The sequence below is a fragment of the Brachionichthys hirsutus genome, chromosome 11, assembly GCF_040956055.1.
Source record: "Brachionichthys hirsutus isolate HB-005 chromosome 11, CSIRO-AGI_Bhir_v1, whole genome shotgun sequence".
NCBI classification, from domain to species: Eukaryota; Metazoa; Chordata; class Actinopteri; order Lophiiformes; family Brachionichthyidae; genus Brachionichthys; species Brachionichthys hirsutus.
The window spans coordinates 876421-892057 of record NC_090907.1 but is presented as its reverse complement, the minus strand read 5'-3'; the positions used below and the strand labels follow the sequence as shown (position 1 = coordinate 892057).

Here is a 15637-nt window from a genome sequence, read left to right as displayed (position 1 = left end):
GAAGTACCAGAACGACGATGATGGAAGAATTGTGGTCATGCAGCTGGGTTGCCATGACAACTGTGAGGCAACGTCTAAGTACCGGCAAAGCTCGAAACTCCTTCCCGTACCTGTGACCACATCTATGTAGACATTCATATTGTGTTCATAAAGCTTGACGACCACCTGCACCTCATTTAGAGGTTCTTACCTGACAGGCTCCGCCCACCCACCAGGGTTTATGGAGATTTTAAAGCAATGCTAAATTTTCGATCCCAACAAGTAGCAAACGCAGCATGATGTAGGACTGTAGTTATAACTAATTTATCACTGCGGCAAATTTCAGCATCACAGTCCCCTAAAAGTTATTATGGGATGTTTCTACACCTTAAACCTGCGTTTAGAGTTTAGATGAAATTGAAATGATGCATTCCTTTGAAATATTAAAATGAACTCGATGTCAGAGACATTTCTTTCAGATACCGATGTGACATTTAGACAATATGCAGACGATTCACCGCTTTACCTTCCTGCACTGATGCTATTAGCTACTTTCCATCCCACCCAAACGTGGACGATAACTTAAGTGTCTCATCATGTTGTATTTAATAATTTCACACACAGGAAAGGTTTCACTTCAAATAAACTTCTTTGGTACGTCAGTCTGTTGGCTCCTCCCCCCTGGTGAATATAGACGCCAGTGGATCGCAGTGATGGTGAGGTTCGTCTTCGTACAGTTAACATACAGTACAGTCAATATATCTCAATGGAGGCTTGAACATCGTGCTTGTCTGGCTTTGTAAATGTGGAGCTCTCTTATTGATAATGAATCGATGATCTCACAACCAACAAAACTTAGCATAAGTTTTCCTTCTTTGTTTGCTCCACACCAGATCTCTGTGCTATAAAACCGACTGCAGACACTTTGCAGCCATGTCAAAACTTAGCTGACTTGTTAATCATTCTTCTCAATAATCAATAATCGGTGTCTGTGTGTGAGTAAATACTGAACTCACCCCGGTAGAAACGAACAGCACTGCTTGTTAAGAATATAGCCTATATTTTGATAACTTCACTAAGTGTACTTTTTGTTCTCTGGTTCTAGTGTGTGCGTTACGTTGTGCTGGGTTTCAGTCCGTGTGTGTGAGTCGCTCCTGGTTTTTAAGGCGCGTGGGGGCTGATGTTAAAGGGGGGAGGAAGAGCGTCGGCGTCCTCATCCTCACAGATACACACTGCATGCTCTCTCTCTCTCTGGAACCGTCAGTATTTTCTCAATGTGTGTATCTATATCATCCGCATGGAAGTGCGTCTAATGAAAACAACTCTGAATATAATAAAGAATTTGATGTCTTTCTAGCTCTGCCTGGTTCTTTGACTCGCGGGAAACGGAGGACGGTCTCGTTGTCTTATTTCATGATAAAACAAAATTAAAACACTCAATCTTATCAGTAATATTTGTGTTTAATAAAAGTTAGAAATTCAAAATAACTTAAGACGAGAGCTAGAGAAACTTTTCACAGTTAAGGGCCGAGATGCTTGTTCACCCTGATGACCTTTGACCTCTGCAGGTGGAGCTTCTCTCCAGCTCAGAGGAAGGAGGCGAAGAGGTTCCTGCCTCCTCCGGCGCTGCGGGCCGGAGAGGCCGGATTGACCTTTGACCCGTGGCTCTGGCGCTTCCTCCTGGCTCTGCGGTTCTTAAACCAGACCTGGACAGAGAGAGGGAGAGAGAGAGGTTAGCCTGGTGTTCATGGGCCGATCAAACGTCGGTCATCTGTCAGGAACAGCGGAAAGTTTCAGCTCAGTGATAAAAAAAAAGATTTTCATTTCCTCCAGTTTCACGTGGAAATCTTGTTTTCTCATATTTCGCATTTCTTTTAAATTCAAACAATCTGCAAACGACAAATTGTTGAAAATGTAAAAAAGGAGAACATTTTCCGCAGCTTTTGAGTGATAACTATTAAATCACGGAAGTCTCCTGATCCGTTCAGATTTTGCGTAATTATTCTCACTGTTAAAGAGCTGTCTTGTTACTCGTTTCTGTTTGTCGGTCAGAAGGATTACGCAACAACTACAGGACGGATTTCCCAAGAAGGATGGCGCCTGAGCCGGAAATGGATCCGCGCCTCTTGACGTGGCCGGTTCCGTCCCGAGAATAATCCTCCCAACGTTTTAGACAAAACAAAACACGGACACCGATTTAAAAAACACATTCTCGGCGGGTGTAAACACAAATCTTCCCTTTGGCAGGCGTGCGCGTCATGCGTAATATTCAACCTGGAACGCTTTTACGCATCCTGGGGAGGTTCAACGCGTTTAGCCCACGAGGTCTACAATTAACCCCATCGCGTCGGAGTTACCCTGACGGTCTCCTCGCTCAGCCCGGTGCTCGTCGCCGCGGCCGCGCGCGCCTCCGCCGTCGGGTAGTCGGTGAGCGCGAACAGCGCCTCGAGCTTCCCGGTCTGATTCTCCGTGAAGACCGTCCGCGTCCGCTTCCTCTGCCGCGGCTGCGCCTGCGCCTGCGCCTGCGCCGACGGCCCAGCCTGATGGTAACCATGGTAACCTGGAAATGGAAGAAAGTCGATCAAGTTAAAACAAATATCGGGAACGATTTCGCGTAAACGTTATCCGGTGCGCTGAAGTACCCGCGGAGTCCTGGCTGCTGATTTGCGCATATAACGCTCCAGGGTTTGCGTAAACGTTGAGGTGTGCGTGATGGAATCCTGCGCCGTACGGGTAAAACGCCTCCACAAAGCCCATTCGTTGGTTCTGGCGGAGACTTGGCGTCAGAACCGGAAGCGGCGCTGGAAGCCCGAAGCTGACGGGGACCAGCATGGGTCTCCCGTGGGGCCCCTGGAGATACTGGCCCCGTGGAAACCCCTCCGGCGGCTTGAGTCCGAGCTGCGGGGACTCGGATCTCCCGTGGGGCCCCTGGAGACACTGGCCCGGCTTGAGTCCGAGCTGCGGGGACAGGATGCTGGGGACCGTGGCCCCGGATCTCCCGTGGGGCCCCTGGAGACACTGGCCCGGCTTGAGTCCGAGCTGCGGGGACAGGATGCTGGGGACCGTGGCCCCGGATCTCCCGTGGGGCCCCTGGAGACACTGGCCCGGCTTGAGTCCGAGCTGCGGGGACAGGATGCTGGGGACCGTGGGCCCGGATCTCCCGTGGGGCCCCTGGAGACACTGGCCCGGCTTGAGTCCGAGCTGCGGGGACAGGATGCTGGGGACCGTGGCCCCGGATCTCCCGTGGGGCCCCTGGAGACACTGGCCCGGCTTGAGTCCGAGCTGCGGGGACAGGATGCGGCCGATGCTGAAGTCCGAAGTTCTGCCTTCTCCCATGGCTCGGATGGAACCCCCGCAGAGAGCTGCTGCCGAGGCCTCTGCGCGCCGGACGGCCTCTGGGGTCCAGCTTTAAGGAACCGCCATCAAACACCCGTTAATGCGTAATGAGCGCGTTAATGCGTTAATCCGACGTGGATTCGGCGTTTGATTGTCTGACTGCAGACACGTTAAAGAAATCTAGACGTTTGATTTGACCTCTGGAGCTCTTTGATGTGCCGACGTGCGTGAACCGCCTCGTCTGTTTAAATGTTAATTCTCGCATTTCTTCAAACAGGCGATTTAAATAATGCTTTTATTTTGATGGGTTTACGCATTTAATGTGCTGACTCAGCCTTTGAGGGACGGCGCTCAGTCATGCGACGCTTTGCAGGAAGTGTTTTTATACTTCTTTATACTTTGAGCGTGATTGATCAGGCATATGTTGTTTCCCTGCTGCAGTTCGCGTGGCGGCCGGTAGATGTCGCCATCGGTGTTTGATCAGAAACCTGCTCTTAATGAATCTGGGGCTGATTATTAATGATGGAAGGTGTCGGGTCATTTACTTCAGTACAAGAACCACAAATATTCCAGTACAAGTAAAACTGTGTGAATTTATCAACCACAAGTACTTAAAGTACTCCATGTTGTCATGATGCAGTAATGTGTTTCTTATATCTAACATTCATGAGGTATTTTACTGCTATCAGTAAATATTAATTTACTTCATGACACATCTACCTCATTACTTTATGCATGTTATTTCATCTTTTATTTTTTTAAAACACAAATGTATTTTCCACAAATATCTGTTCAGAGTATTTAATTTAATTTTCTTTCATTTTCGGTGTTTGATGTTTCATTGGAATCTATAAAACAACTAAAGCAACTCAGGCAAATTTAAAAGAATAAAACAGATGATGTTTTCCTGTTGGATGTTTTTGGAGTAGAAGTATGAAACAGAAAGAATGGAAACTCATGTGAAGTACAAATGGATTGGAGTATCACACTAATCCCGGGTATTGTTACGCTCGCCTCAATCGATCAGATCGATCAGAATAAACGTTTAGATCAGGCTATTCTCACGTCATTCTTCTTCAAACATTCTGGCAGCAGAGACAAACCCAGACGTGATCGATAAACAGCAGCAGGTATTTATTACGGTATTAATATTTAGTGAGAATAAATAGAGTTTAAACACCCCATGGGATGTAAACGAACGTTTACCCGTTTCATTTCAGCTTCACTAAGAACGTACGTTTACGTTAAATGAAGGAAACACAAACAAACCTGACTCTATTTGTTTGGATATATTTTATATCATGAGAGTTTTAAGACACAAAAATGTTTTCAATTTGAAAACCAACAATCATAAATGTGATCCAAGTATCTGTCTATGTCTGGACTTGACTGCTGAGGGGAAGATCAATAGACACCTGATAGCAGATCAATAGGTGTCCTTTCTTTGAAGAGCCTGTGATCTGATTGATCATTAACAAAGCCGGAGGCTGGAGATCAATGAGCAGAAGAACAACAGATGGACATTTAAATAAGAAGTCTCCGATCAATGACGTCACAGCAACTCGGCTTTATTTGATCCATATCAATCCGTTTCTGTTAAGTGAAGTCAGCTGATTAAAGGACGACAAAGGTGTTCATTCCGTTTATTACAGTTTCCCACGAAGGTTCAAAGGAATTCAAAATTATACTTAAATTCATTCATTCATTCATTTTCAACCGCTTTTTCCGGGACCCGGGTCCGGGTCCGGGTCTAGGTCCAGGTCCGGGTCCATGTCCGGATCCGGGTCTAGGTCCAGGTCCGGGTCCCGGGTGTCGCTGCATATACGGGCAAGAGGCGGGCTGCACCCTGGATAAGCCGCCGGTTCATCGCACGGCCTCAAGGAATATTATTAATCAATAAATATTGAAGAAAGGATTCTCAAAATGGATTCTTCTTCCATTCAGGATTTAAATTGTTTTTTTCTAACAGTTGTGTCTTTCTTTGATTTTCATATTTATTAATTGAATTCTTCTTTTTTTGTTTCATTTTATCCGCCGTTTCTTGTTTTATTTGCATGTTTACAACATTTTTGTGTTTTCATGTGGAGAAGAAGTGAAAGAAAACTTTGCAGGCTCGTTTTGTGCCCCAGTAAAGTAAAGAGAACTAAAGCTCGACTCTGGTGGGACTCGAACCCACAGCCTTTGAATCACTTCACCCGAGTTCAACTAGAAGTCCAATGCGCTATCCGTTGCGCCACAGAGCCGCCTGCTGAACAGCCGGGGGCGTGTTTAGGTTTAACGGATATCTGACGTCACAACGACACGAAGATGACGTCACGCGAGTTACACTGCAAAACTGAACATTTTCAGCTGATCTAAACGTGAAAACAAAGTGACTTTCCCGCCTAAAAAAAAAGATTTAGAAACTATTTGTATTGCTTGACTTGACCTGTGCTATTCTATTCTACTCTATTCTATTCTACTCTATTCTACTCTATTCTATTCTACTCTATTCTATTCTATTCTATTCTACTCTATTCTATTCTATTCTACTCTATTCTATTCTATTCTATTCTATTCTATTCTATTCTATTCTACTCTATTCTATTCTACTCTATTCTATTCTACTCTATTCTACTCTATTCTATTCTACTCTATTCTATTCTATTCTATTCTACTCTATTCTATTCTATTCTACTCTATTCTATTCTACTCTATTCTATTCTATTCTATTCTACTCTATTCTATTCTATTCTACTCTATTCTATTCTATTCTATTCTATTCTATTCTATTCTAAACTTCCGGGAAGAGAAAGGATGGAGAGGTTGAAGTAAAAGACACAAAAAGAGAGGGAGGAGGAGGAGGAGCGAGGGAGGAGTAAAAGGTCTCCTTCCTGGTCAGGTGAATGAAGCCTGCGGAGGTTGACTCCTCCCCCTCTGCAGGTGAGCGGGTTCATTCTGCTGCGGTCTCGGTTCCGTCTCGGGGTTAACGGCCCCATCCTGGATCATACCCGACTGATGATGAAGGCGAGCGGCGGCGTCTGGCCAGCAGGGGGCGCTGCAGGCAGCAGACAGACCGTCTGTATGCGCTCAGGTGTTACGTAACCCCCCCCCCCTCCAGCAGTCTTCCTCAGTATGAGTCTTCATCACGTCTTTGCAGCTGTCTGCAGCAGCGATGCCTCACGCACGCGCGCGCGCACACACACACACGGCAGCAGGACTCAATCCGCGCACTGAGCCCCCCCCCCTGCTGGGCTCTTCATCACCTGAGGCGGTACAGAAGTCTTCAGGCTCCGCCCGTCTCCGCTGCTTCTGATGAATCAAGCGCTCCCGGCGGGGCGACGTGAATAACAAACCCCGTTCAGGAGGCGGGGCTTCACCAGAACGTCTCGGTGGCCCGCGCGTCTCAGCTCGCAGCCCATTGGTTAACGGGGTTCGGTGCCCAGAGCACCGATACTAATGAAACGGATTTAATGACGTCACATTAAATAGATCTGTGGTGGAATCTGCGAGTCGATTAAATTAACTGGAACGCTTTAATTTAAAAATGAGACTCGAGGAAGGAAAACACGTGACCCATGACACGCAACTCTGGCGGGACTCGATCCCACAACCGTCGAAGTCCGATGCGCTACCCACTACGCCACAGAGGATTACCAGGATTAGCAGGATACCCATTAGCATTAGCATGAGCAGCAGAGTGATGGATGACGATCGATAATCCATATCAGAATGTGGATCTGGACCGAGACTGACTCGAGTCCAGCCGATCCATTTACAGCTATTTACAGGTAAATAAAGGTGGTCACGTGACGTCCTCCGCCCAACCCCAGGCGGAGTTTTATGCGTTTATGGCTTGATGACCTGCGTTAACCATGCAGGCCGCGTCCCATTCCAAACCGAGCTTCCTCTCCAGCGTCCTGAAATCACACCTGTGCAGGTGAGGACAGGATAAGACGTCATTAGGCTCGGAGAAACAGGTTTTGTGAGACACAAGCTATTTATAGACTTCATAACGAGCAAAAAGTGGAACCAGGGGGAGGTGGCTTAAAACGGGATGCAGGTATAGGTGCGCTGGAGCTTGACGAGCAGCTGCAGGTGCGTGCTCGTGTTCGGAGGGGGCGTGGCTCGCGCTGCAGGTAAGGTTCGTGTTACGTGCTGCTGCTCAGTCGCTGCTTTCCCTGCTGCGGGCTGGAGGGGATTCACCTGCGCAGGTAAATTAAAGTCAGCGGCGCTCACCGGAAGCACCGGAAGCAGCAGCGGAGGTTGTTCTGTACGGAGAACGGCTCGGCTTCTCGCTGACGTGACGTCATCGTCCGGCCGGTGAGTCGTCATCATTCACTCTGTGGGGGGATGTTTGCATCCTCAGGAAAACGGAAAACGAGTTTCAGGTGTCACGTGAGCAGAACGCGTTTAACAGACAGGTAGTTCTCAGGTAACACGGAAGCTCGTTTAATTACAAACCGGAAGTTAAGATTTAGGCGAGTTTAGCCTGAACAGCTCAGTAACCGGTGAGCGCTCTCTCTCTCTCTCTCTCTCTCTCTCTCTCTCTCTCTCTGTCTCTGTCTCTGTCTGTCCCTCTCACTCTTTCTCTCTCTCTCTGTGTCTCTCTCTCTCTCGCTCTCTGTCTCTCTGTCTCTCTCTCTCTGTGTCTCTCTCTCTGTGTCTCTCTCTGTCTCTCTCTCTCTCTCTCTGTCTCTGTCTGTCTCTCTCTTGCTCTGTCTCTGTCTCTGTCTCTCCTCCCTGTCTCTGTCTCTCTCTCTCTGTCTCTGTGTCTCTCTGTGTCTCTGTCTCTCTCGTTCAACCTCCCCGCGCGTTATCAGTTCTGAAAGGTGATTTCATATGTCCCTCTGTTTCCATGGTTACAGGTAGTGGAAGGGACAGTCATTTTTCGTCTTTCTGTTTTGATTGTTGTTTTTTCTGAATAATGAAAGACAGGAGGCGGAGCTAGAAGTGCAGGAGATGAAGATGCTGAGGTGCTCCTTGGGACTGACCAGGTTGGAAATGAGACGATAAGAGGGACAGTGAAGGTCAGACAAGGTCAGAGAGGAGAGACTTTGATGGTTTGGACATGTCCAGAGGAGAGACGGGGACTATATCGGTAGAAGGACGCTGAGGACGGAGCTGCCAGGGGACAGGACTAGAGGACGACCCAGGAGAAGAGACATGAACGTAGTGAGGGAGGACATGAGAGTGGCTGGTGTTGGGGAGGACGATGCAAAGGACAGGGTGAAGTGGAGACGGTTGGGTTGCCGTGGCGACGCCTCGCGGGACAAGCAGGAAGTCATATTATTTATCTTCATGATCATTCTGTTTATTACTTTTGTCTCTGTGTCCGTGACATAAACCACCTGAAGGGGTTCTGCATGAAGGGGCGGAGTCAGGAATCGTCATGGCGTGTTCCCACAACGCCCCCCCCCCCCCCCCCCCCCCCCGGCCTGCAGCTTTCACACTGTAACTGTGTCACATATCAAATAACGGACTACACCTGAGCTGCGTGGGCGTCGACCGTCACCTGAGAGGCACACGTATTGGTTCCTAAATAAAGCCACAATGTCAATCGCCGAAAGCGAGACGTGAGCGATGCGTAACCATGGTGATGTCTCGGTGGTCGTTGTCACTGATGCGGTCCAGGAAGACGAGCTACAGGAAGGAGGAGAAAGTTCAAACACAGTTTCAGCAAAAGTGTTTCTTCCATTTCTACTGATTTCGTTAACAGATCGTTAATATTTTATTTCACGTGCACGGCAGGATTTTGTTTGTTTTTCTTAATTGTGATTTTTTTAATCTGTGAGAAGTTTTTCATTCCTGTGAAAGTTGACTTGGGGCAGCTTTTCCTTCTGGCTCTTTGATCTCGCATGAAGAGGAACCGACGGAGGTGAAACTCCTCCTCTGCGAGTCTCTCGTTCTTCCTGCTCGGAGTGAACCCGCCCCCCCAGGAAGCGCTAGTCGCCGTTAAACACGCAGTAAAACGACGGACAGTCTGAAACGCGTGCTTGCTCCTCCTCCTCCTTTGATCTCCTCATCGGAAACGTTCCCTTTCAGGATAATTCACTCCGCTCAGCCTCCTCCCGACGCCACTTCCAGCTCAGTCAGTTTCACATTCAAATCTCTGCAGAACCTATTTGGGTCATGAGATTAAGATCCGCCCGGCATCCTCGGAAACGTTCTCCTCCAGAGTAGAAAACGAGCGCGCCTCGAATCACTGAGTCGGGATTATAATCTCACGTCTGTAATTTGCCCTTTCGCTTCATCAGCGTTCCATCAGGAGCACGCACGCACGCGCGCACGCACGCACGCACACACACACACACACCTGTGCTGCAGGTGAGCAGGTGGGGTGCATTTGGTACCGCTTCATTGAAGCCAGTCGTCATAGCAACGCAGCGCAAAGCTGGTACGGTCATAAAAGTAGATGGTGTGTGTGTGTGTGGGGGGGGGCATTGATTTGTGCTGTGCAGGATATTCTGGCAATTGATGACAGGATTCAAACCGGCCAATCAGTGGCCGGCGATGTGCCACGTGACCTTTCGGCTTCCGCCGGCTTGCAGGGAACCGCGCTAGTACTTTTATCGTTCTTTCTTTGAACCAGGAACGCCAACCCTCCGACCTCCTGACGGAGCAGAGAGGGGAACCAGAGCGTGGAGCGATCCGGGATCAGTTTAGGGATGATATTCCCACCGTCTCCGTTTCCACCTCTTCCCTTTCTCCCAAACTTCTCTCCGTAATCGGATCTCAGAGCTCGGGCGTCTTTCAGCCCTCTGTCTGTCTTTCTCTGAGGAGGACAGAAACACTGTTTGTTCTCTGCCGGCTTCCTTTTGTCCAAATGGAACAATAGGGGGGGAGGGGGGGAGGGGGGGGCAGGAGGAGACCCTCCACAGTCCACATGATGTTTACTGAAGGCAGGTGGACCAATCCTGGCTGGGCTAGCGCTACGTGTCGTCCACTCCCACGATGTCTTGGTCTAAGTCCCGCCCACTGCACCTCTGAATATTAAATGAATATTAAATGAATATTAAATGAATATTAAATGAATATTAAATGAATATTAAATGAATATTAAATGAATATTCATTCATTTACCGATGAATAAATATTCCGTCAGTTTTTGATGCAGCCGATAAAATGTAAATATCTTAAAGTGTCAAATGACGTGAATCCTCTCATCGGCAGGTGAGGGTCAGGTGATGTCAGGATGCCTGGAGTCCCACCAGATCGCCATGGTGACGCCGCCGCCTCCACAGAGGGCGAGGACGCCAGAGACGGGGATCTGATTCGGGATCAGTCTTGTTTTCTCACGGCTCCCCTGGAGCGGCGTGAGGAGGACGGAGACGTCCCTGCGTGTGGACTGTGAGTGTCCCCCGTTAAAACCTGCCGCTCGAACCTTCTTGTGTTCAGGGAGCAACAGTTTCAGAAGCATCTCTCGTTTTATTTCGTATTTAGGTTACAATAAAAAAAAAAAGAGACGAAGCCGAACCCTTTGATGTCAGGCCAACGCGTCTGTGCAGCAGGATCATTTGCGTATTCGTATTTTTCCAGATTGGAGAAGAGGTGGCTCCTCTGGCGTGAGTTCATGAAGGAACACGCCCACCTGGATGCCTGGCTGGGATTGGTTGAGCAGGCCGTCGGCTCGCCGGACCTCGCCGACGTTTCCTACGAGACCGCCAAGGACGAGTTGATGAAGTTTGAGGTGTGGAGAGATGAAACCGCATCCTGAGTCTATAGCTGAGCGACTCGCGGGACGCCCCAGGAGGAGACGGACACGATGCATATTTCAGCAGCAGCTGTTACAAAGCCGGTTTTAATCTGGATTAAATTACAAAGACTTTTTATGAACGCGGGATTAACGAATCTCGGGTTATCGTCTTTGTGCTTCGTCCCTCCAGAGGCTGCGGGGCGAGGCCGGATCTCGCCTGGTCCAGTTGGACGGTCTGACGCAGAGGAATCGAACCCTCACTCGGATGTTTCGGGGCGCCATGCAGCGCCGCCTACTGGCCGCGGCGAGGGGAAGCGGCCTGCGATGGGACGAGGCAAACGGCAAACTGGAAGCCGTGGCGGGACGACTGAAGGTCGGAATAACTCAAAATAATTAACGACACTCTCTGGAGGGTGAGTGTGACATCACAGACGGCGTGATGTCATCATCGAGCGCCGCTAAATTGTTTATCGAATGACACATTTAAACATGGATGCTAAATATTTAGCATTTCCAGATCGGCGCTGCGGTGAAGACGGAGAATCTTTCTCTTTCAGCGCTTCGTCTCGGAGTGGGAGGAGTTTGAGGCAGAGAGGGAGGAGCTTGCACTCTGGTTGGCTGACCTGGACATGCGTCTGACGGGGGTGGATCACCTGACGGGAAACACCTGTGAAAAGCTGAGGCAACTCCAGGTGTGTTTGCGTGTGTATTAAGTGTGTGTTTGTTCTGTTGTGCGTTTACCTTCCTTCTCACTCGTGTGTGTGTGTGTGTGTGTGCGTGTGTCGTGCACTCGCGCAGTCCTTCCAGCAGTGTGTGTGCGTGAACTCGGGTCGTTTGAACGGCGTGCTGCGTCGCGGCGAGGCGTTGATCCAACGTAGCCAACCAGCGGACGCTCAGCGCCTCGAACGCCACCTGCTGGAGCTGCTGAGGCACTGCAGCCTCGTCTCCAACAACATCGCAAGAACACACACCCGCCTGCTGAGCATGAGACTGGTACGCGCGCGCACGCACGCACACACACACACACAGCATGGCTTCCTGACGACGTCATCGCCCTCCCTCAGGTGTTTGAGGACGACTGGATTCTGTCCCAGGCTTCGGACTCCGGCTGTCCTTCGGAGAGTCTTTTGGACGACGAGGGAGCGCTTGATAGACCAAACCTGGACCTCCCTGCGAGGTCCAACCAGCCGAAAGGTGAAGCAGCATTTACTTCCATCGGTTACGTCTCGCACGCTTAAACGAACCTCGAGATTCTTCCACCTTCTCCTCAGCCCCGCCCTCACCTGTTCACCTCCGTCCTCCTCCCCCGCCCTCGCCGACCCACGAGCACCTGGGGCTGGAGTGGGACCCGTCGGTGGACATCGACGCGGACTCGTCGTATTTCAGCGCCGGCGCAGGTGAGAGGCAGAAACCGTTTCGCCGGCCGGAATAAAGACACAAATAAACGGGTGACGGCTTTCCGTTGGCGTCCAGGTCGTCGTCATGGAGACGGGCTGAAGAGGCGCAGCTATCTCAGCTCCCTCGGCTCCATGTCCGACGTCAGCAACGACGACCTGGAAGCGGGTTTGGTGAGTTCGCCTTAAATGTCAGGAATCAGATCCACGATCCGGATCATGTGACTCCCGGATCACTAAAACCTGCCCTGGAATCGGTTTCATCAATCGGTTTGAAGCGACGTGGAAACCAGATTTGGATCCGACTCAGAGGTGTGTTAGACCCCCCCCCCCTTAAAGATTTCCACCAGGATCTGTGCAGCGTTCCCTGAGGAACTGGAGAAGAAGAATCTGTTTTTTGAGGCTTGACTTCAGAAGAATTCATCTCTTTCATCTCCTCCGGTGATGGAACGCCGTTTTACACGCCGGCGTCGATCTAGAAACGCTCCCCGATGCTCTGATACGCCGGCCGTCTAAAAATACCCGCCGCCGTGACGCCGCCTCACCTCTTCTTCTGCTGATTTATTGATGACACCTGCAGGATGTGACGAAAGGAACAGATGCATGAAAGCAGACGGGTGGAAAAGTAATCAGAGTATTCTCCGCGGCTCGGCCCCGTCTCCGTGCACGTGCACACGCACACGCGCTGCACTCTCGTTGAACCCCGACGCGCCACCGAAGAGCGATTACGGCTGCAGAAAGCGTCGACATCAAAGTGTGTGAAGCACTTTCTCTTCATTACTGGACTTATGAAGGCGTGATGTCAGCGCCCCGCCCCCCCACCCACCTGACCCCGCCTTCGCATGAGTCCTCGATGAGAACCCGCCTTCAGACATTCTTGGTCTCCGCCCACGTCTTTTTGTTTCATCTTTGCTTTTGTTGGTTGAGTTTTCACCGGGCGTCTGTTTCACACAAAACGTAGAAGAAGAAAGAACCGATTGAAGTCTGAAGCGGACACGAGCAGCGTAGACGGTTCCGAGTCGTCTAATACTATTCAAGAATATATCCAGAACCTTTCCGGGGCTGATCCAGGTTCTGAATGTCGGACCTCGGCCTTGGCGGCGACGCTCCAAACGCCACCAATCGAGCGCCATGTTTAACAAAACAAACTGAAACCTGGTTTCTGTGTAGAGTTTGGAAGCATGGCCTGGCCCCGCCCACCCCAGGAGCTGTTCACCGGGAGAGCCCAAAGGAGGCGGGGCGAAGGCGACCGGAGACCAATGGGTGACCTCCACTCCTGACGGCCAGCCACTCAGGTTCGACGGTGGACGTGTGAGGGCGTGGCTTGGAGTCCAGGCCGCCGCCCCTTCGGCGAAGAGGAATTCCTGTTCCAAAGCTGTGCAGACTGACTGGGAAGTGGGTGGAGTCACGCTCATCTTTTTGTTTAAAAATATATATATACACGTTTTCTGTATTATCTGATCAATAAAAAAAACAGTGATTTTACTTTTATTGTCAGAATTTGGTCCAGGAAAAAAAAAACGCATGGAAAAACCCAACCTCTCTGACCATGTATGGGCATGCTAACCATTTAGCAACGTAGCCCATAGAAACTATTTTTACCAAACAATGGGGAAAGAAAAGTCATATTAAAGGCGAGTCTCTACAAATTACAATTTAAGTCGTAAAACGCTTCACTTTGAAGTTCTGGGTTCAGAGATTCTTTATCTTTACGGATCCCTGCGTCCCTCCTCCGTTTCTCTCCATCGCACTTCACCGGTCTTCGTCATCTTTTCCTCTCCCTCCCTCATTACTGGTGAAAGCATCTATTTATCCTCCTCTTCCTCCTCCAGCAGCCGAGCGGATCCATAAAGTCCTGATTTATGCTTCCAGTCTGGCTGATCTTTAACTGTTATCATAAAATCAGACATTTTTGTTTTCACCGAGAGGAAGGAAAGTTGGACGAGGCGTTCAGGGCACCCAACCCAGAATACGAAAGGGAAGCATCGTCCACCTTTCATGCGCTAAAACACTAACGTGCACAATTATTTCACGTTGCAGCGCTACCTGGAAGAAAACCGCATCCACACATCCGACCACTGTCACCGTGGCAACGCAGAACGGTCTTCTCTTGCCGCCGCCCCTTTGCCGTCACATGACCTCAAAGCATCGTCCGAGTGGTTGAAGTACCGACAGTCAAATTTGCAGGTGAGATATTTTCTTCAAGCTGCTACAATTTCATCCCCCCTTCAAAATAAATGTCGCCTGATCCCACTTTGGATCAACAGATCTCTGCCGCTCAGGACGAAGAGGAGCAGCCGTGGGATGAAGAAGATGAGCGACTTCAGGCTGGACGCCGGTGAGCAAATCGGGCTTTGAGCGCTAAGCTTTCTCTAAAGGTTACTAACCTCGCTAACTCCTCCTCCTACTCAGAAGCACCTCCCCTTCTCCTGCGCCGGCGCCGCTCCTCCTCTACCTCCTCTTGGCTGCAGCCCTGGTCCTACTGGCCTGTCTGATCTGGGCCGCCCTGGACCCGCCGTGCCACCGCGGCAGCCGGATGAATCGCGGTTTCCACCTGACGCTGAGGTACGTCAACGGACCCCCGCCCACATGAAGCGCGCCGGGAGACGAAGCAAGCGTTCCACACTCCAGCTCATCGTTCGATGCCAACGATCTCCTTGAACCGACTCCTTGCTGTCGGTTTCCTCCGACTGTCGTCTGTCGGCAGCTGGAAGTGATGCTAATGGTGATGCTAACGGTGATGCTAATGCGACTGTTGCCACCTTCTCTAAATAAACATTTTGTTCCCGCCGGATTCCAGCTAATGTTGTCAGGAAGGTTAGAAGTGGAAGGTTGAACTTGTGCTGAAGATTCTTTACAGTTGTGTTTCTGTTTGTTAAAACAACGCAGGACTAGAGGTTTATCTTAAAAAGGGTGACCTTCAACGACCTTCAAGTCTGTTTTTCCAGATAGAACCGTCTCAAACCACGAAACCTTCGAACTCACATTTTTATGTTGTATCAACTTTAATAAAGCAGAGTTAGGTCATTAGGAAAGATTAAAAAAACCTTGCTGTTCTAATGTAGCTAAAGCTAATGTGAGACATCTAGCTAGCTTTATGTGTCTTTAAGCTAATGTCATTTAATGCGGTGGGAATTTCTTAATTTGGTAAATCTGACCTCTGGAAAAACAGAAACTACACTTAACAACGACCGTAATAATCACGTTCACATCAAATTAAATTGTCCATGTCTTGTTAAATTATATAAAATAT

The 15637-nt window shown here is 49.5% G+C and overlaps 1 protein-coding gene and 1 non-coding gene across 2 annotated transcripts; one reads left to right on the top strand and one right to left on the bottom strand.

The window, feature by feature from the left end:
• Positions 1 to 5466: 5466 nt before the first annotated feature.
• Positions 5467 to 5558, bottom strand: trnar-ucu (transfer RNA arginine (anticodon UCU)). Its single transcript is given in 2 exon segments — positions 5467 to 5502; positions 5522 to 5558. It is a non-coding gene; the product is annotated as a tRNA-Arg (tRNA).
• Positions 5559 to 10489: 4931 nt separating this feature from the next.
• Positions 10490 to 15120, top strand: si:ch211-137a8.2 (uncharacterized protein LOC777613 homolog). Its single transcript, XM_068745691.1, has 12 exons — positions 10490 to 10644; positions 10834 to 10984; positions 11181 to 11363; positions 11548 to 11682; positions 11789 to 11983; positions 12055 to 12148; positions 12289 to 12387; positions 12464 to 12558; positions 13555 to 13779; positions 14425 to 14571; positions 14652 to 14722; positions 14797 to 15120. The coding sequence occupies exons 1-12, from the start codon at positions 10490 to 10492 to the stop codon at positions 14975 to 14977; spliced, it is 1731 nt and encodes a 576-aa protein (XP_068601792.1). The 3' UTR covers positions 14978 to 15120.
• Positions 15121 to 15637: the final 517 nt, after the last annotated feature.

Excerpts from the sequence above, each read along its gene's own strand:
- si:ch211-137a8.2 (XM_068745691.1), top strand. The coding sequence starts at position 10,490 with ATGCCTGGAGTCCCACCAGATCGCCATGGTGACGCCGCCGCCTCCACA. Across the intron at positions 11,683-11,788 it reads AAAAGCTGAGGCAACTCCAG|TCCTTCCAGCAGTGTGTGTG; the intron begins GTGTGTTTGCGT and ends GCACTCGCGCAG. Across the intron at positions 12,388-12,463 it reads GTATTTCAGCGCCGGCGCAG|GTCGTCGTCATGGAGACGGG; the intron begins GTGAGAGGCAGA and ends GTTGGCGTCCAG.